Source organism: Neodiprion pinetum, chromosome 5, assembly GCF_021155775.2.
Source record: "Neodiprion pinetum isolate iyNeoPine1 chromosome 5, iyNeoPine1.2, whole genome shotgun sequence".
Lineage (NCBI taxonomy): Eukaryota > Metazoa > Arthropoda > Insecta > Hymenoptera > Diprionidae > Neodiprion > Neodiprion pinetum.
Genome location: NC_060236.1, coordinates 825,951 through 846,019, shown reverse-complemented (window position 1 = coordinate 846,019; position 20,069 = coordinate 825,951). Strand labels below are relative to the sequence as shown.

The 20,069-nt window shown below is 39.2% G+C and overlaps 2 protein-coding genes across 12 annotated transcripts in view; one reads left to right on the top strand and one right to left on the bottom strand.

Moving 5' to 3' along the window:
- Positions 1-20,069, top strand: part of LOC124218968 (ketimine reductase mu-crystallin) — a 34,493-nt gene that overhangs the window by 4,115 nt on the left and 10,309 nt on the right. For 3 of the 8 annotated variants that reach the window (XM_069136267.1, XM_069136268.1, XM_069136262.1), the window contains exons 7-9: positions 84-3,946; positions 4,286-4,577; positions 19,134-19,949. In XM_069136267.1, coding sequence (XP_068992368.1) covers positions 84-157 — 74 coding nt within the window. In that variant the 3' untranslated portion in view covers positions 158-3,946; positions 4,286-4,577; positions 19,134-19,949. Of the gene's footprint in view, positions 1-83; positions 3,947-4,285; positions 4,578-6,820; positions 6,994-7,083; positions 7,243-19,133; positions 19,950-20,069 lie in introns of all 8 variants that reach the window. The other 5 variants (XM_069136263.1, XM_069136264.1, XM_069136265.1 and 2 more) reach the window with 5 other exon arrangements.
- Positions 3,696-19,240, bottom strand: LOC124218976 (uncharacterized). Of its 4 annotated transcripts, XR_011177201.1 has the most exons (5): positions 19,110-19,240; positions 10,906-10,992; positions 9,623-9,905; positions 9,107-9,159; positions 3,696-4,389 (listed from the first exon to the last, which is right to left on the bottom strand). XR_011177201.1 is itself a non-coding variant. In XM_046625981.1 (4 exons), the coding sequence occupies exons 2-3, from the start codon at positions 10,961-10,963 to the stop codon at positions 9,658-9,660; spliced, it is 306 nt and encodes a 101-aa protein (XP_046481937.1). In that variant the 5' UTR covers positions 10,964-10,992; positions 19,110-19,240; the 3' UTR covers positions 3,696-4,389; positions 9,623-9,657. The 4 variants fall into 4 exon arrangements, 3 of the variants coding, with proteins under 3 accessions (XP_046481937.1, XP_068992373.1, XP_046481938.1); XM_046625981.1 differs by lacking the exon at positions 9,107-9,159; XM_069136272.1 differs by lacking the exons at positions 9,107-9,159; positions 19,110-19,240 and adding an exon at positions 18,998-19,060.

The following is a 20,069-nucleotide window of genomic DNA, read 5'->3' as shown; positions in this document are numbered from 1 at the left end:
TGACCACACCGGAAATTAATTAATTATTGGTTACACTATAAGTGTCTCACTGTTTTTCTTTTTCTTTTTGTTTTTATTCACAGGCATGGCTGCCGAAGACGCTCTGGCAGCTCAGCTTGTCTACAAACGACATTTGCTTTCTCGGCCTTCGAACTGATCAGGTTTTCAATTCGTTTTATTAGGCGAAAGGTAAGAATGATTACAGGATTCCAAATCAGAGGTAACACCCTCTATTAATTACGAAAGGCAACACAACTGTCGTACAGGAAACATACTTTTCCTATTAGACAATATACCCAATATACGAAAGAAACTGCACCCGCGGGATTAAGAAAATAAGAAGACGAAGAATTCTGTCCATTCCCTCAATACGCCATTACAAATTTATTTTTACACCTAAATCCGTGGATTTTCATCGCTGTTTGTACACTCCGCGGTGACGTGATATGCAATATTCAGCTGAAATTCCCGCATGCACAGCACGTATAAAATACAACGACGAAGCTCTTTGTGCGCTGCATTTTTCATTGAATTGTAAGGTGGAAGTGCACGTATTTTCAATTCACGATATTAAATTTGTACGGTGAATTATAGTCGGGTATAAAATATAAAAGTTAGTGCCTGTTACGTATTGTATATTCTCAGCTACATAAAAATACACCCACAGATAATGATGAAAAGTGTGTAACTGTAGCGGGTGAAATATCCAAGTGTGCCATCGCAATTTTATTTACGCAAATTTCCATTTTATATGTATACACATGCGATAAACTCCGCAGGATGGACGCGGCAATTAAAAAAAAAAAATATTCTCCCATATCTCGAGGCAACGTGAGTACCTTATATTAAACTCGGAAATGTTAATTAATCAGAGCGGAAAAATACTGTATATTCGCATAAATCTATAGAAATGTTACATACATTTAGATAGCGTACATAGAAAGCATAACGGAGTTATTTCACTTTCAAGTATTTGTGATTTTGCATTGATTTTTATCGGAAACTGTCAGATCCACCTCGCCTGTCTGATAGTTGAATTTGTCCTATCCTGGTTGCAACATTTTTAAACATGTTACTTCTAGATGCAGTAGGGATTCTAATTGTCATTGGTTAAAAATCTGTACGCGTAGCAAATGTGCACGTTACGTGTAAACGAGTAATGAATCAAAGCGGCTTGGTGAACGTCTCTTTGATGTTTCATGATTTGAAATTCCAATATTCCGTACACCTACAGTCGATAAGCTGGAACTCGAACTCGTCTGTTTTCTTTGGCGTGATCGAGACGAGAGAAAACCGTCCCATGACGGTTCGATCAGCCTTTCAAACGGAATATTTCAGTTCATATCTCGGCTTTTCTCTGCGTCAGGCTATGAATAAAGCTGCTGCAGCGAGACCTTCTTTTGATCGTAAAACGAATGGGCTCGCCATTTTTATCCAGCTTCGTATATCTCGATTCTTGTACTCACTGTGATTTCAGATGGAAAAAATTGACGTGGGTTAAATAAATTTTTTAAATTTTCGTTTTCCTTCCTTTTCTTTTTTCACATTCCTCCTAGAAACGACGGAGTCATCTTAGTTCATTTATTGAATCACACGGAAGTTCGGGAACCGAATTCCGAGTTCGAGACTCTGATACATTCGAAAATAAGAGCCTATTTCTTCGAGTCTGTATAAAGGATAAAGCAAGGCTATTGAGGGATAAATTTTGCCGGGTCGACTCGCAGCGTGAGAATTTATTCCCTTGGGTGATTTTGCCCCTGGTACATGAATTAAGGCGTCTGGCTAGTTTACGGTCCTTTCCATGTTATCCCTTTTCGCTGGTTCGATTCCGCGAACAACGCGGAACTTGCCCAAAAACTTGGGGATAAATTTCAGAGTCGAGTGTCCGAGCCTGCAAAATGCTCGCATTTTTAGTTTTAAGGAAAGAAAATGATGTATAAAACCATCTTCATGGATTAATCGTCAAAGCCAGGCAATTTCTTTCATCGATCAGCGCGTGAAAGAAAATGTATATTGACGCAGGAAGGAGCTGCGCTTACAAATTGGAATAAAGCCTCGATTCGATGGCGAGGGAAAAGATTCGCCCCAAGAAAAAATGTGCCTCCAATATGCTGGATGCTGGTCGGTCTGCGGAAGGGGGAAGAGTAAAAAAAAAAAAAAAAAAAAATTGAAAAGAAGACGTGAATAGGTTCAGCGAACGAGAATAGGAAGATAATAAATACGTGATGCCATCATCGGAATAAAATTCTCTCGCATTTGAATACCTATCATTTTATATTTTATTGCCACTCGTAATATCGTTTGAATAATGTAAGAAAAATAAAACGCGTATGAAAATTACGAAGGATTGGTAAACTTGACTTGGAAATGTTCGAATTTAATCGCTTGGTTTCGAACATAACCGGCTGATCGATTCGATGCAAAGGGAACGGTGAGTCCAATTTCTAAACGTATAAATTACCGACTTACCTATCATCCGTCTCTTTGCGGTTGGGTTACGAGAAACTTGAATGAGAATCCGCTGAGCCGTTTCTACCGTAACAAATAAATTCTCTGGCTCCCTTAGGTACTGCAGAGGATGCAATTAGCACTCAAATCGATCAAATTTTATTGCACGGGACCGCTGCAGCTAGCTTGGATATAAAATGAGATCTTCTCCTCGGAGGAAATAAATGGGGCATGTTTTCATTCGGTTATTCAATACCGCGGGTATTATTCCGCAGTTAAACAGGAGTGATCGATATAGTGTTGAAAATGAGATTGGAAACGGTGGAAAGGGAAAATGATTTTGCGAACAACCAGACTTTTCCTTTGTTTTTTTATTTTGTAAACCATCCGTAGTTATTTTATTTACAACTAATACTTTCACGACACGCGCGAGTTGGTAGTATCGTGTTAAATATTATATGATTTCTACAGGTACATCGAGTTTTAAATTAAATCTATCTTATTATATAGATACTTCTAGTGCAAAGTTTTTCAGCCAGAGAGAAATCAGAATATCACCTGATTAATATCACTTACTTTCGTGTAATTATACAAGCTTGTAACATCGATTAGATTATCGCAGAATTTTTCTACTTGCCTAACGTAGTAACGTCACTTACAACGTTTCCGCGTAACAAACGCTTTCAACATATTCAGAGAGAAAAGTAAGATTCTCAGAGTAAATATACATATACGTATAATTATCTATATTGACCAGTATATTCAAGATTGGTCCACGATTTTTGGCAACAATTGGCTCCGTTTTATAATCATCACTTCATTTCGTTTCGCACAGCATATTCGGAGGATTGAGTATTGATCTTCACAGTGTAATTATAAACCGTTAAAAGTAATAGTAGTAATACAAGGCCGGTTCTGGATATAGATTCCTACTACCGACAATTACCGACATCTTACCCAGACTCGAGCCCTTCACCGCGATTTCGACCTTCGCGTCGGTACAGCAGGCTTCGACAGCGGTGATGTAATCGCAGAGAAGGGTTTGAGTCTGGGTAAGATGTCGGTAAGTGTCGGTAGTAGGAATCTGGACACAGAACCGGCCTTGTGTTACTATTGGTTAGAAATTTATATACCTTGTAGGTAATATTTGTTTAACTGTATTTTCCTCATTTGACAGAAATTAGCCGACGCGAGGAAGGAGTTGGCAATAATATTAAATTTTATTTGAAACTATTTTTGATACCGGCTATATAATCAATATTACACTTTCATTGAAGGCCAATAACTCAACTCTATACGCAGTTTGAAATTTGTTTCCATCACTTTTTCTATCAATAATCGTTATTTCTATATCTATACAGAAACACACAGTATACATAGGTATGTACTTCAGACGGTGCATGTAAGTATACGTAGACGGAGGATAGTTCCATAGTGCAATGTGAAAAGTCCACCAAAGATGACGATAAAAATCGTGTACGAAAATAGAAAACATTAGGTATGGAAATCATGCAAGTATCTTCGGTTAGAAAATGTCTAGAAAATTATCATCAGTCTATATTATACTAAATTATACAACAACCTTACCCACGTTTATGAAGATCCTGATTATACAATCTCTACATTACATAATTACGTGCGTGCTTACGTAATAATATTCATCGACTTTGCCTGTGATATTCACAATTGTTAAAAAAAAAAGTCGGTAGGTAATAGACGAGTTGAATGTATAACCGTTTTAAAGCGTATCGATCCGATTGCACGTACAATCTATACGATATACATACATGTGTATATATTATAGGTACAGTTATGGGTTACATATACATAATTACAGAAGATTCGACGAATTCTAAAGCTGTTCGGAACACGTGATCCTTTTGGCATGGTTTTACATATCAGAGCTGAGCGATCCTCGCACCGTCAGACCGAACGTTCAGCCTGAAACAAAGGATCGAGCAAATGTGTGATTTCGGCATCGAACGTCCATCATAATCAACGCACAAAGCGACCCGTGGGACGAATGATCGCAGAGCGAGTGGATCCCGCGGATCATTTTCAGGAAATGAGAAGGAACGATCCCAACGCCCATTCATCCTTCCGTCGAGATCAGAGCGAAGAGTCGTAAGGTGAGCAGTATCAGGGTCTTTCGGAAAAAAAAATGATTTGCCATTTTCCACCGTGGCAACCCTTAAAAAGTTTGCTCAGGTTAAAGGACAGATTATGTGAAAAGATGATCGTTCGTTCTACGTCACGTGGAAGATCGCGCTCGTTTGAATTTTCCCTTCTTTTCACATTCGAATTTGTAAAGAAACACGTTGTAGCAGTTCAATTATTATTTCTTTCCTGTCATTTATATTCAACCCAATGATCACGAGCCATAACGCAACGATATTAAATTATAACTGTTTCACAAGATTAATTTAACAATGAAGAAGACGTCAGGTACACTTTTCAAACATCAAATGGAGACTTAATATTACAAGTGTTGGTCTTCTTTGTGACGTGAATTGATGTTATTAGTGATGTCGGCATAAAAAAAATTATTATTCGCGATACTTCATAAATTTAGAAAAATTTAAAGAAGTGAAAAATCAACTGAGCGCAATCTTTCAAACCACGCAGAACGCTCATCTCTTACCAGAACCTTTCTTTTAACCTAAACAAACATTTCATGGGGTGCCATGGTGGCAAATAGCAAATTATCTTTTTCCTATAGCCTTAGCTTTACCTTGTTATTATATATATTTCATATTATATATTATATATATATATATATATACCGGGGATTTTCTCTCCAAACAAAAAATCGTCTGTCTAACCGCAGAAAGGAGAAGGGTCGAGACGAGCCAGAAAAAATTACGAGTTTCGTTGGATCGGTCAGGGATGCTGTTGTTATTAATTCTTACACGCTGCAATGCGTGTCGAATGAACGAGTTCGTATCATTAAATAGGCGGGACAAAAAAATTTTACCTCGAGTTTTGCCAGCGTGTTTTTTTTTTTTCATTCGCTTTTTCACATGTAAGGGTGCGACTGGGTAATTGTAAAAATTTCCCCGAAATTTGTAAGTGGGTAAATATTTGTTATACGATGATGATAATAATAATAACCTCGGGACTCACGAGGGACAGAAATTGGATGAAGTTTTGGAGAAGAGTCTAAGCATACAAACATCTATTACAGTATGTGTATAATTTTTTTGCTACGTTTAATAGCTTACAAAGAGATCCGTTCGTCTTTGAAAATTAAACTTTTTCACTGGCGTTGATTATGATTAATTAACTCATCAGGCATCCGTGTATATAGTAGCCACGAGTAATACAACAATGAGGCTTTAATTACGCACGGAAAGCTCGTCATCGTTCGGTTACGCTTAAAATCAGGTATTAAAGCGAGTTCCAAAATTATGTTAGAGATCCGGATTTCCGGTTGTTTTAATAAAAGTTCGAACGACCTCTTCGCGAAGTCGAACGCCTCAAGATTGCCAGTTTTTTAAATTCTTTGGGAAAGTGTGAGAACAATTTTCGGGATCAGAAATCTTGCAAGTACCCGAATTGATGAAGATACGAGGTTTGTTGCGATTGTAGTAACTATTTAACGGCTAGAGGCTGGTTCTAAATTATCTGGCATTTGGTTAGTTTTTGGCTAAAGTGGAACGACGGTTTCTCTCTACCTTTCATTTCCAATACATATATATATATATGTATGCATAAATAGGTTGAAAGTGAACAAGATGAATCCGTCGCCACGCCCTTCCACCAAGCATCGCAGCTTTCGGAGCGTATTTCGTGGACCCAAGGTAATCGGTTTGGAATTCTAAGCCCATTCTAAGTCTCTTGGTACTCGAACCTCTTCGGCCGAGAGTAAATTCTCAGAGTTCGTACATCCCCTCTGGTCAAAATGAAACTGGGCAGTCTTGGGTAAAGTGGGCCAAAGCAAACTGTCGAAGCAATAGATTTCTCCCCCCCCCTCTGTCTCTCTATTGTCCGCAAAAGCAAAGGAAATCGATCGAAATACCAATACTGAATACAAATTTTTTCGGAATCTAATGAGAGTTAAAGATTCTGGAGAGATTGAAAATCCTAATTTACCATCTCTGACATTGAAATCGTCGGCTCGTAACTGACCGTACGCGTTTACTTTGCTTCAAATAAATCGAATAAAGAGAATTATTATTCGATCCAAGTTATGCTGTTAAACGAATTGAGAAGAGAAAGAAATTAGAAAGTAAAAACGTAATTGAATCGTGCATTTTAATTTACACGACGTATATACGAAAATGATTCACTCGCTGATTACACTAACCGATCTTTTTAATTGAATGATGTGTCACTTCTTCGTTTTTGTTTTTTTTCTCTCTTTCTTTTGCAGTACGTGTCTCCGTGGCTTCACATTTACACGCGAAACTTGGAACAGAGAGAAGCGTTTTACCCGAGTTTCTATATCCGTGTGATAATGCAGCGAACGAGAAAAGCGAATGTTTGCGAAGCTTCTCTCTGCATTCAGTATTCCGGCCTTTACAATCCCCCGAAGCCGAGGACGAGGTAAAGGCGAAAACTGAGGATCTTGATCCGGATTTTCCTATATGTATTGTATATATACATATGTATAGTATATGTAGTATGTATATGCAGTCGCGGCCTTGTTTCCGATCTTCTTCTCGGCTTCCGGGGTAAGACAGACAAATTTGAAAGCATTTTGTACGTAGGGTGGTTCGTCGATGCCGGATTACTGACCGTACGATTCTAAAAATGCAAGAAAGTTCGTCCTTGTTAACCCTTGGAGTCATAATTGTAAGTATTCTTATCACCTATTTTATATCCATTTTTTGTATATTTAGAGAAATTTTCAACACATATTTTTTTGCAGTTTCTTGCTATTTCTGATAGTATACTAATAGGTTTTCAATATTCGAGAGCAATTGTTGCGATGTGATGTGAATTATTATTGTTACAAACAAATTGATTGAAAAAAATCGTGATAATTGAAGGAATAATTCACTACCGAGAAAGTTGCCCCTCTACATGTATACATGTTTTAAATAAATTATAAGTTTGTGGGGTCGCTGATTACGAACCTGACATCGGATTTTAAAAATTTAAAAGGGTCGATCCGATACGACAGACGCAAATTTCAAACTCGATCGAATCCGGAGAAAAAACTCTGTTCAGAGGTTTTTGGGGTCGTTGATTACGAATCTGGAATCAGATTTCGAAAATCCAGTATGGTGAATTCAATCAGTGACCACGAAATCCCCTGCATGGTGTTTTTTGACTGGATTCGATCGAATTTGAAGTTTTCGTCCGCCATATTGGATCCGCCACCTTGAATTTTTGAAATCCGATTACAGATTCTTAATCAACGACCCCAAAAATCATACTATACTATATTGTTTTAAAAGTTGATTCAGCAGAAAAATGTGTGACTCAAAGGGTGAGAACACTCGAAAATTGATCGCTTCGGATATTATATTATTCTCCGTTTACAAAAAAAGTTCGGTTATACTTTTTCTGCTCTCTCGTTTCTTTACTTCATATTCCTCGGATTAAATGCAAACTAATTCTAATTATTTTCGTTCCGAAAGTACGTGTATGAATTCCATATAAATTTTCTCATTTATATGCGCGTGAAATTTGAAAATGAATATTCAAGCACGCTTTTCCAACTCCCGTATGATCCCCGTAATTATCGTTCCGATCAGCGTCTAGACGCTTTGTTTTCCCAAAGACCCGAACCAGGCCTAAATGAAATAGCAAAAACAAGCCGCGTCGCTCGGAATCCCATAAACCACGAATCAGGCCTTTGTTATTCCAGCTTAGCTAATCAACGCTGGCATGCCGACCTGCGTATTCAAATTTAACCTGCGTGATAAGAAGACTTGTGACAATAATACATGTTCTTCGTTGTGCGGTTCGTGTTTCGTTCCTGAATGTCGAGGAAAATACAACTGGCGTAAAAAATGAAAAAAAAAAAAAAAGGTAACGAGTATTCGAAATAATACTCGACACGTTCTTCCTAGGCTGATTTGTCGGTAAATCGGGTTGTCTGGGACTCTCGAGACGCTTGTTAAGACAGTCGTGAAATCCGCAAAACGTGCCTAGAGAGCAGCTGCCTGCCAGTGGCGTTTCAAAGACCGTGTGCGAAAGTAAAAAATTTCAACCTTGGGTGGCGAGCAAGGGACAAATTTACCCTCGGTTCTCGAGCTTTCAAAGCAATTCCTGTTTGCGTCGTATAATTTCCCCGTTTTCTGCATGGTTTTCGCTTCGCAAATAACACCCACTGCGGGCTCCAAGCACGTGTTTTACCTCAGGAATAAAACCCTTTCGTCAAATTTTCTCGCCCTTCTATTTTTCCACGTAATTTATACCTGCGGTTACTCATCGCCACGAGTCGCGTCGCTCTTTTGATAATTCGGGTAATTCGCGCAGCTGTAAAAATTGACGAAAGCTGCGCAGTCGGAGCGAAGGAATGTTAATTACGCAACTACTGGATGTGGATGTATGCGGTTTGACGAAATGTTATTATACACCCACCGAGCTCGTCACGTTTCGGAATTAATTTCATTGGCTCTCTAAGCAGCGCAGAGTGCTGTACAACCGCGAACTCCTTGGGAAAAGTTTAAATTAACCAACTTTACGTTATCATCCAGGTACCCACTCGCTGCTGTATACTAAAATTAATTAAACACTCCTTCTTTTGTCTTGAATATGCTGTAAGAAAGAGAAAACATTGCATAAGTACTGCTTCAACAACTTGTACAATTGAATCTGATGTACCAACAGTTGTTTCATGAATTATGTAGACATTAAGGCGGTTTGGTTGATTTCAAGCTCCTGTAGGAATGGAAGTTGGGGAATTATAACTCGACCTGTGAAGTTTGACCTTGGATTCGTTATCGGTAACCCAAAAAACTTCCACCGAGCAAGTTCTGCCAAAATTGGAATATTTTTAGATTTTTTTTCCACCACATCGGATCGCTGTTTTGGATTTCGCAATCTGACTTCAAATTCGTGATCATCCACCCAAATTTATAAATATATATATAAATAATAAATTTCTTTTTTCTCTGAAAACAGCGAAACCGGAAGTTAAAAAATCGACAGAAAAACGCGCGAGGGTGTTCGGATTAAGTTTTGACTTGTTACACGACGTCTCTTTTTGTCATCTACTCACCTAACGCTTCGGATTCTCGCGCGGATAATTTGCTCCTAAACCGTGATGTAGTAGGCCTTTGGACTACCTCTGGATGGCGTTGGACTCACGATAATTCCAGGTGGTGGATTTAAGGGTGCCGCCCACAACGGTGGCGGCAGGGAAGCGTAATACCCCTCGTGACGCTTCTGGCATTTCTCTCTGACGATGTAGCAGAGAGCTATGGTAATTAGTACGGCGATTGTGATGCCCATGCCTATGCTAATCCATATGATCTCTTCGTTGATCCCGCTATGGCTTCTTCCTGAGGAATGGAAAACACGAAGGTACTAAATGTAGAAAAATTTCTCCTCTGACAAAAATCATTTGGTCAATCAGCGACTGGACAATTTGACGATGCAATCACGAAAAGCTTCTCCGTCATGATTATCGCTTCGAAAATTTTTGTACAGAATTTTCCAAAACAGTGTTATATTTTTTCGACTAATACTTCGAATCGTTTTGAAACTCGTCAACTGAAACAGGAACACTAATTAAATCACTGATTAGTAGTATAATAGGAAGAGTTCTGCGTACAGATCCCGTTACCGATATATTACCGATACCACCGACCGATATTACCGACATTCTTAGCCGCTTCACAGTTCAGACACGAACCCTTTTTTTCGGGTGGGGTTCCCTCCACTTACATATAACGTATACGTTATACTTACGCATTCTACTTTGATTAATAAGTAGAATGACGCAATAAACAATTTATAATTCATCCGCTCAACGTGTACGAAGCACTCTGCGTAGGTATGCTATTCGCGTAGGCAGCGTCGTAAATTTCCATAAACTCAAACGCGTTTGCGAGTATCGGATATTGTATGGCTGGGGTATGTGACAGGCGCACATGTCGCACAATTTGCAACTCGCTCGTAACTACAACGGCATTGTTTCGAGAAATGTCGAATATACATGACATAATACGGGTTCGGGTAGTGCGGTGCACGACGCTACGGGAGGGTGAAAAAGTACCGTGGATTGGGTTGAATAAGAAGCCGCATTTGCGTTTGGTGGGGAGAAAGGAAGTTATTATAATAGAAAATAAGAAAGAGAAATAAAAAGAAGTAAGTAGAAAAAGAAAAAACAATTACTCTGTTCCGCTCTCTCGGCGCTGAATGTTTTTTTTAAGGTTGAAATTACACTCCGAATCTCCGTCCGTTCTTCTTCTCCCTTATTCCAAGAGTTTGCAAAATACGCGAACTCTGATGCGGCTTAAGGATAATTAGAGTTACTTTAGGGTCGACTAATAACGTTACCGTTGTAATGATTGTTGTATATCCCGACTTTCCCAGCGACTCGACCACCCACCGGCATCTTGCTGAATTTCCTACGCTTCAGGTTTTCTGTAAGAAGAATATAAAAACTCAGTAGTAGTAGAAGACAGTCCCGCGATATTTATATTTCAAGGACAATTAACTTTCGGATTAGATACTCTTTTAAGTGTACGTACACTTGAATTACATTAAACCTTGGATGTTAAGAGCAGCGCTTAAAGCTGGTCTCAACGACATTTTTGCACCGTCGGAAGGGTCGGACGATCTCTTATTCGAGGTTTCACGTCATGCTCTCCATTCCGCGCTCTCCGCAATTTGCCGCTGAGCTGATATGCGAATAATTCTGTACACCCCGCCGAGCTTTTACGAGTTAGAAGCTGACTGGCTTCCCCAAATCCTTTATTATCTTGCTCAAGTCGCGATAAGAATCTACGGAAACGAGTTGGTTACGGCTTGATTGAAACAGTCGTGAGCAGGTATCAGATTTACTGATCGGTTGCCCCATCGATCTTCGCACATTTGGCAAAATCCGAATATCCGATGTACGAACTAACTGTTTGACATTTGATCGTATAGCAATAAAATCTCCGGCCGTTTCACTTCCTCCTACTGTACTATATTATTCCTGTACAGAAAATTCTTTCCATTATTCATTTAGCGACCTAATTTAGTGCCGATAAACTTTATTCCGTCGTTAATTCGTGTGCGACTGTTTTTTTTTTTTCTTGATGTTCTTTGGAAATCACTCTGCTTCCGGAAGTCTTCGACTTTCCGGTGAACTTACGACTCTCTTTCCGCCGAGCAACAGCTTCGGGATTAGTCGGTAATTTATAAGATTAGTATCGACCTGCAGGAATGCAGCGTGTTGAATATTACTCGATTCGTTGGCCATATTAGTGCAGTCGTAATTTTCGTTGCCGAAATTTGACAATTAGCGTTTGAAAAAGGGACGAAGAGTAAAAAACTGGGATTCATTGGATCGTCGATTCACCCTGTTTCCAAATTTTTTATGCCACACTTACACTCTCTTGTGCCCATTTAAATGCTCCAGCAGCATAATTCTTGATTCGTCAAAGGGACGTGACGTCGTTCGAACTGGGTTACAGCTGCTGATAGTTCACCTGGAAACCTTACTCGGTTTCACCGCGCGTCGTTTATACGGTTCCAATCAAAGCGCCACATCAGACGTGTTGTAACGGACAAAGATCCCGCATTTCGCTGGCTGATTACAGTTTCCAGCCGTATTCGTAGCGGTATTACAATCGTTAGCCACAGCCATTCACTGCAGCTGACTCGTAGTTAGAAAATCCAGATCAAGAGTCACAGTTGAATTGAAATGAAACGCGAATTACATCGCTGAATAATTCAAGAGAGTTGAATCGTTTCAAACTTTTCTACCAAAAGTTTCTCAACCACTTGTGCATAATCCTTGTAAAGTTTTTTATTCTTCGATCTCCTCTGTCACCTGAATTCTCGGGATAACTACGTACCAAGTAACGAAACACCTTTACGAATTTTCTTTTGATAATTCAGCAATTCACCATAAATTTTACGTCGCGTTGTTTTTTTTTTAGAGATTTGATTAAACGCATCTTTGCCTCGAGTCAATTCTATTCATCGACTCAGCTTTCACAGAATCGAATACAAATCGGTCGGACTTGATTGTTGCGAGTGAAAGAATCGGCGAGTCTTTCAGATGAGGATGGAGGAAATTGAGGAGGTCATTTCAACCTGCTTCATCCAGACTGCAGCGCGGTTCAGGAGATTGAGTTTTCCTCCACTTAAACGACACCCTCGAAGGCATATCGTACCGTACGTTATATCCGCGCCCCCGCAGAGTAGTCGGAATTATATATATGTACGTACCTATATATACATATAGGTACAGGTACGTACTTCCGACGGAACTAATTACGCCCAACTCCTCTGAAATTTCCGCCGAAGCAAAAGCGACGATATATTGTCCGTATAAATACGACGTAGCAGGGTGCGTATGTACCCGAATTATTTATCGTAACCAGAGCCTGGATTCGGCGAAGCTTAGGTTCGAAGCGAGAAGGCAGAGAAGGAGAAAAAAGTGTTCAATTTAGAGGTTCTTAATTACAACTTATTTTGCAGCCTCGCAAAAATTCTCTAAGATTGCAGCCAGCTTCGCGAGGAGCCTTCAGTCCTTGAAGCTGGATCAACGATCGACGAAGTGATCTACGACGATCTATGATCCGTGCAGTAGGAACTTGGAAAAATCACCGGTGTTTCTTATCGGGTATTTTTGCTGTGCCAACTCGCTTAAGTGAGACTAACGATGCGGAATTCTTTTCTCTTCGAAATTTGTCATCGGTACAGCGTGGTAAGCTCGGATCCGGCGATTCGGCGATACATAAATCCACCGCTGTATATCCCGGGTGGAATATCGTCAACCCTCGTGAGATTTGATCCCGTGTTTCTTCTCCTTTTTCTTCTCGAGTGATGTCTGAACCGGCGCTGACTCCTCGTTCCCATTCCTTTTGTCTCATTTTTCTTTCCTCTCCATCTTCTTTGCTTTGTTTCGTTTTCTCGTCACCGACTTATCCAACTTTGGTTTTACTTCTTCCTTTCAATCTTTATTTATTCGACGTTCCTTTTGGCGAAAAATGAAACCTCAAAGAATCCGGTTTGTTTTACAAAATCGAGCACGGTACAAAAGCTTCGTTCCTGTTACACGGGATATCAGAGATACTGGAAAATCTTAAACATTCGCTTGATCATGTCGCCTTTAATTTATTACTCTCATCTATGCACATTCGCGTTATTCTGCTCTACCTCCCGGCTATCCAGAGATGAATAATCACAACTTTGATCGTAAATAAATGGATTATCGAAGTTGAACTGCGTTCAGTTTACGTATCTGCTGTTGATAACGTTTACTGGGGTGTAAATCTCTACTCGTTTACGCTTTATGGCCAAATGTGTTATCAAATGACATGAAATTTTAAGATCAACTAGGAAAATTCTTCTGATTCTCGGGCCGAAAGCTTTTATTGCTTTTTCTCACTTCTCATGTTTATTTATATACCGCGCCTTCTATTATTGTACAAAAGCTTACTTCATTTTTCATGCGCAAAACCCGCAATGAAATGTCCAGAACAATGGTTTGAAAAAGTTGTAAATCTGCGTTACAAATTTCAGAATATCTGAATATATATAGTTATAATAGAAATGAATTTTCAAAAATTTTCAATTTTGTTATTTTCTTCCGCGTTTTTTATACGCCTAACCTGCAAAAAACGAAAACATTACAGTTCAACAATTTTCCCACCAACCTCAATTATTTCTATCTCAAACCAGTTCTTCTACAATATTTATTCCTTTACGAACACGATTTTCATTCACTCTCCGTTATTATCATCACTCCTGTATTACAATTTTCACATCTTACTTTGAGAAAAATTCAACGAGAAAGAAGAAGCGTTTCGCAAATTCTGCTGAATATTCTAAGTAAAATATTTTTGACAATTAGAACAGCATAATATCGGCAATAATAATAAACCAAGTTTTGTACTGCTTGAAAAAAAGACAAACGAGTCGGTCGGTTTCGTTTTCTCTCCCTTTTATGTGTTTGCTCACTCTTGGCTTTTTTGAATAAAAGTTTACCGTTTGCGTTTCGCGTTCCCCTGGAGGGATTTCGGGAATTCAAAATCCCCCGTGGGAGACGAAGAACTGTCGTGCAAAATTTTTCCATTCTCGCCGCGGTACGTAAATGAAATTATTTTTACTGCACACGTGAAAATCTCCCGTTTATCCCACATACGATACAACCTCTGAAAAGATGCCCGTAAAATCGATCACCGGTAATAAATCTTTGCCAGCTTTATTCGTTATTCCCATGACGCTGTGTATGCAACTTTTCTTCTTCATTCTTTATTCTTCTTTCGCGTTTCGCTGCACCGTCGAGCTGATCAGCTTGTAACTATTCGCAAAAATTCTCACGCCTTCGCTCGTCCCGGAACTTTTTCACGAGCAGCGATATATTCAAGAAACTTCAGATTGTTGAAAAGTTTTCACCTCACTCAGTCCCTGCAGACTATGGAAATAAAGTAAAAACATACACGTAAAGACCCTTCGACAGAGTGTCTCCATTGTGTAACCCGTAGAGATGTGAGTAAATTTTCATCTTAAATTGCCTGACGGCGAAATTTTTGTTCCGAAACGGCTGGAGTTTTTACCCAAATTAAATTGACGGTCTTCTGCAATAAAAGGTTTGAGAAAAATTAGGAAACAATTTTCTTCGCAGTTAGTCGTGATTCGATTCGAATGAAAAAAAATTCTACAATCACTGACACGCCGCCGTGAAGCTTGAATTTTTACGACGAAATTTACGGATAAAGCCGATTTCAATTTCGCAGGCCGTTAACTTTCATTTTAAATATTTTTTCGAAGCTAACCGGTCCGCTTGAATCGAAGCCAGTTGTACCGAAATTCGCATCGCCATTGAATTATTCAGTTTCAGCACTCAACGGATACTCATGAAATATTTATACGTTACGTCACACACAATCTTCCGAGACATTCTCTCTCATAGCGAAGAATTGAAAAAATATATCTCGGATCTCGCGAGGACGTCATGATCAAAATTTATTTATTGATAGATTTTTACTGGCCTCATCATATCTGTCTCGATCAGTGGACCCCTGCCGTAGTTTTTTTTACCTACCTTAAAACAACCAAAAACTTTGCACATAACGAAATAAAAGCGTCGCCGCCGGATAATCCGTGCTTTCATGTTTTACAAAACGTAAAAAACAGTTGAAAAAAATGTCCGCAATTTATCTCGCTATTGTGACAGTTGGGCTTTTAAACACCGTGTGAATCCTTTGTCTGTGAATTAGAGAAAAGTTTGCGGAGAAAAAGTGACGCGAACAAAGAAGCTTAACCCGAAATGCCGTTGAAAAAAACGAGCGCGTGTGAATCGCTTTCTTGTTTAAATGGTCTGTGATAAAAAGTTGAAGAAATTTTTTTACTCTCTTCTTTTCGCATTTTGACCGTCATACTTATCTCGCACAATAGATAAGGTTTTTACGAACATTAAACGACCCCTTGTAAGAAACTTTCCGCAGTTGTACTTTTAAATAACAACCATCCTGAAAACGAGAAGAAAATTTGCCCGTATCTGAGCTTTGTCAAAAGCTTTGGTCAGGTATTCGGATATTTATGCAAACCTGAATATTTTCGCGATATCGCGAGTGTTGGAATGTGGTTAAGATGCTGCTGGTGCAGCACTCGGTGTTGCGTAATTTAACACAATTGAGGGTGGCTGGAAGAATTTCATTAATCATCTTTGAAGACTAAATGAAATGCGGGTATTCGAAATGAGGATAATTTCGAGGTAACTCAATTATGTGCGCAGAATGTTTCCAAGTTATGCAATTTTCGTAACGTCTCGGACAAACTTGACTGCGAGAGTACAAATTTTCCACTACCAGACCCACCTTTCGGGGTTGCGAGCAGCTTTAAGCCTCGGTCCAAATTAAGTGGCAAAAATATGAGTGGAAAATTTTATCGGCGTTTCATTTTGGGTCGTTTCGATGAAGATAATGACTCTTCGATATCGCGGATTCAATATACTCAGAGGGTCGAAGACGAGGAATGTTGTACAACACTCGCAGCCATGGCAACTCCCTTGCTGCGTCCGTTCCTACGCGAATCGTCGAAGTTTTACCAACCAGCCATGCACTAATGGAGCCGAAGAAAGCTGTCGCCCTCCGGAGGAAAATCAAGCGAAATGGTGGATACGTGTCACAGTCGTCAGAATTAAATTAGCCGCCTTAAACGCTCCGGTTTTTCATCCAAATTGTATTGTTTTTTCATTTTTTTTTATCACCAATAAATCTATACTGTTAGTCTATTTATAATGAAAAATATACCACAATCGGATAAGTAGGTAACATCGATTTTTCCGACGAAATAAAATATTTGTAGAACAATGCAATTTCTCCGACGTTGCATTTAAATATAATGAGTATTTACGATCAAAGTTGACATTAGAATTTTTCTTCTCTTCCTACTACGGTAAATTTTTGTTACAGTTAAATGTAACTAGATAATATTCAGCGATACTTTTTTAATCTTTGTTTCGTCACGTATTTGTTTTACACTTTTTTCATCCGACATTCTTATCTGCGGTCGAATGAAATAAAATGAAAACCTGATCTGTTGCGAATTATTTCACAATTTTCACAGCCGCGCGTTTTGATTTAAAGTTCTTTATTCCGATTTCGTGGCGGCCAAGTACCAATAGCCAAGTAAGCGCGGCGAGCCTTAAGGACTCTTTTAGTTGGAGTGGCTCCCTCGGGTTCTTAATAGTTCGCGTTAAAAGCGCGTCCCTAAGGGGTCACAGCAAGCTGTTAGCTGCTCGAGGATATTTTCTCGCCCTCTATCCCCTATCTACCATTTCTATTCGTTAGGCATCTATACAAACAACTTTTATCTAACATCGATCCGTCCGTCTCTGATTCTCTTGTCTTTGTTAAAAAATATCATCTCAAAAGTTTTCTTTACTAAATTCCTTTTCCATTCTTCCATTCTTCCGGAGCAACAATTCTCCAATTCTATACGTCCCAAACGCCTCAAGAATAATTCTAACTTTGATTAATCGCAAGTGAATATTTCCACAGGATTATCCGGAGGAGTAAAAAATCATTCCTAGAAACATTCGAAAGCTTGATTTTATACACTTTATTATATATACATCTCGCATTTTGACGCTCGATCGTTGCTTGTGCAAAAAAAAAAAAAAAAGGAAAAGAAACAAGGATTTCTGGTTCACTATTCCGAAGTTATGACGTTCCACCCTGGCTTTACACCCCCGCCTGCAATCTTTGTCCGGTACGTTAAATTCTTACGAGCGGGGTGAAGTTTTCACCTCCAGAGTGGATCGTTCAGACTCTTGATTGAATTCTCCTTGAAAGCACTTCCGAACAAACGCGTATTGTGAAGTGCGATTTTTACTCGTTTCATCTCTTTTCATCTTTTCACAAAAAGACGATCTTTCTGTTTATAAATTGCCGCTGACTAAACGCGAGTGGAAAATAACATTGTCGATAAATAATGAAAAACTAAATGAATATCGGCTGATAGCTAATATCGCAGTAATTTTCTCCCTCAAGATGCGGCAAGCGAGGCAGTTTGCCTTGTGATAAATTTCGTTATACGACCGTCGCTCAAAAGGTAAACCCCGCAATTTTTTTTTTCACGGAATTTTTTCCTTCACCGAACGCCGATACTAATTATCGTAGCGGAGGCTTTTAACTACGAGAGATGCGAATTTATTAGGAAATTTCTGAATACATTATTCGCGAAGAAATTAACGAGTCGAGTCATTTACGTATAATTAGGTTGGTGTTTGTATTTTTTTCCTGTTTGTTTTTACACACTTGACGTATTTTCCCTGTCGCCAGAAGATTTAGAAGTCTCAAATTTTTACACAGAGTAAATTAGCAGCGTTTCTAGAAGAAAACTTTTACTTTTACAACAATTTGCCACTGTCGTTTTATTTTCAAACTTTCATCGTCGGGTATTCACTGTTCGACATGATCAGGCGAGCTTTTCGATATTCGCAACTGAGTAAATTTCGTTTAACGAGATCGAAGTATTGTTGACATTACGTGTACGATAATAAAGCATTTCGAGGCTTAGGCAAACGGATCGATGAATATCGCGTCCATTTTTCATCGGGATTAAACGTTGAGGCAAATTGTATCACGATTGTAAATCTGCTTTTCTCTCCTCGCGTAATATAACAATTGGTTGACAAATCTACAATCTACAATCTGACAGTTCGTTATTGATTATAGATATCGATTGATCTTGAATCACTCACCCTTTAACGGCTTTAACTAACACCGCGAGTGATTCACTTCGATTAACGAACCACCCATTCGTTACAACTGCCGTCAAATAATACAATTCGTCAGTGATTTCCGACGACGTTCAAAGTTTTTCTTTAAAAATTTCAGAGTACATGCATACATTATATATAAATATATATAAAAAGGGTTTACAGATTTTTTTTTTGTTCCGAATTTCCCGATCCACTTACGTCTTCAGATATTCCGGAGATAAAATTTTTCGCGCCAAATTTTTCCCGCCAGTTATAATTGTCTTCAATTTTGCCAATTTCTTTCGTGCAGTAAATATCTGATTTCGTTTACCAGTTTATCGGACTGATTTTTCAGAATCCACGGGAGGTGACGAAGGTGCGACCGAAACAGGCTGGTGCGGCTGACTCTGGCTTCCTGCGGCTTCGGGCTCTTCACGCTTCAGTAGTCAAGTCATGTTTTGGTCGGCCGGCTAAGGGTGTTCGGGCGAAACGGAGTAGCAAAGGTACGCGACGGGTCGGGCGTCAGAGGCTCGCGGAAGCTGGCGGCCGACTGGCGATGCCCGTTTCTACTAGGCGTGCGTCGGACAGAGAGGAGAGAAGTGGAACCAGACGGAGACGCGTGCACGTACCTAGGCGTACATATCCATCCACGTCCGTATGAAGTGGAGGCGAGGGATAAACGCAGGGCATACGTGATACCGCGGTATTGCGAGATTCTTAGACTTCCCGAGTTTTCAGCTTCTAACTTTTCGCATTACGCGATTTTGAGGAGTTCGAACCGTACGAAAATTAACGTCCAGTTCTCGATAAAATTTGGTAATTCTATAGATTTGCGTAATTCAATCACCGGATCGAAATTTTGTACCGATTCGCGGGATTGTTTATGAGATATAAAAAAATATGTCTTTCCTCGTTTTTTACACGTATTCTTATGGAGGAACGGACGTGGATTCAAGTTATCAATTAAATTTGTAATGAAGTGACATTGAAATTTCGTTGAAATTTTTTTTGGCACCGGAAGCAAGTCTGATGCTAATTGATAAAGATATTTCAGAATTATTCATCACTCCCGTGATATTGGAAAGAATTATTTTAAAAAATTTATACACGCCTGAGGTTGGATCCAGCTGTGCAGGCCGTAACACGCTGTGACATGGCAACGGTGCATCACGTGAGTAAAACATGAACTTGCTGTATTAGAGTTACTTTTCGGTTATGAAAAAAAAAAAAAAAAAATGGATATTACGCATGACGGATCTTGGAAGTATACGCATAGAATGAGTATACCAAG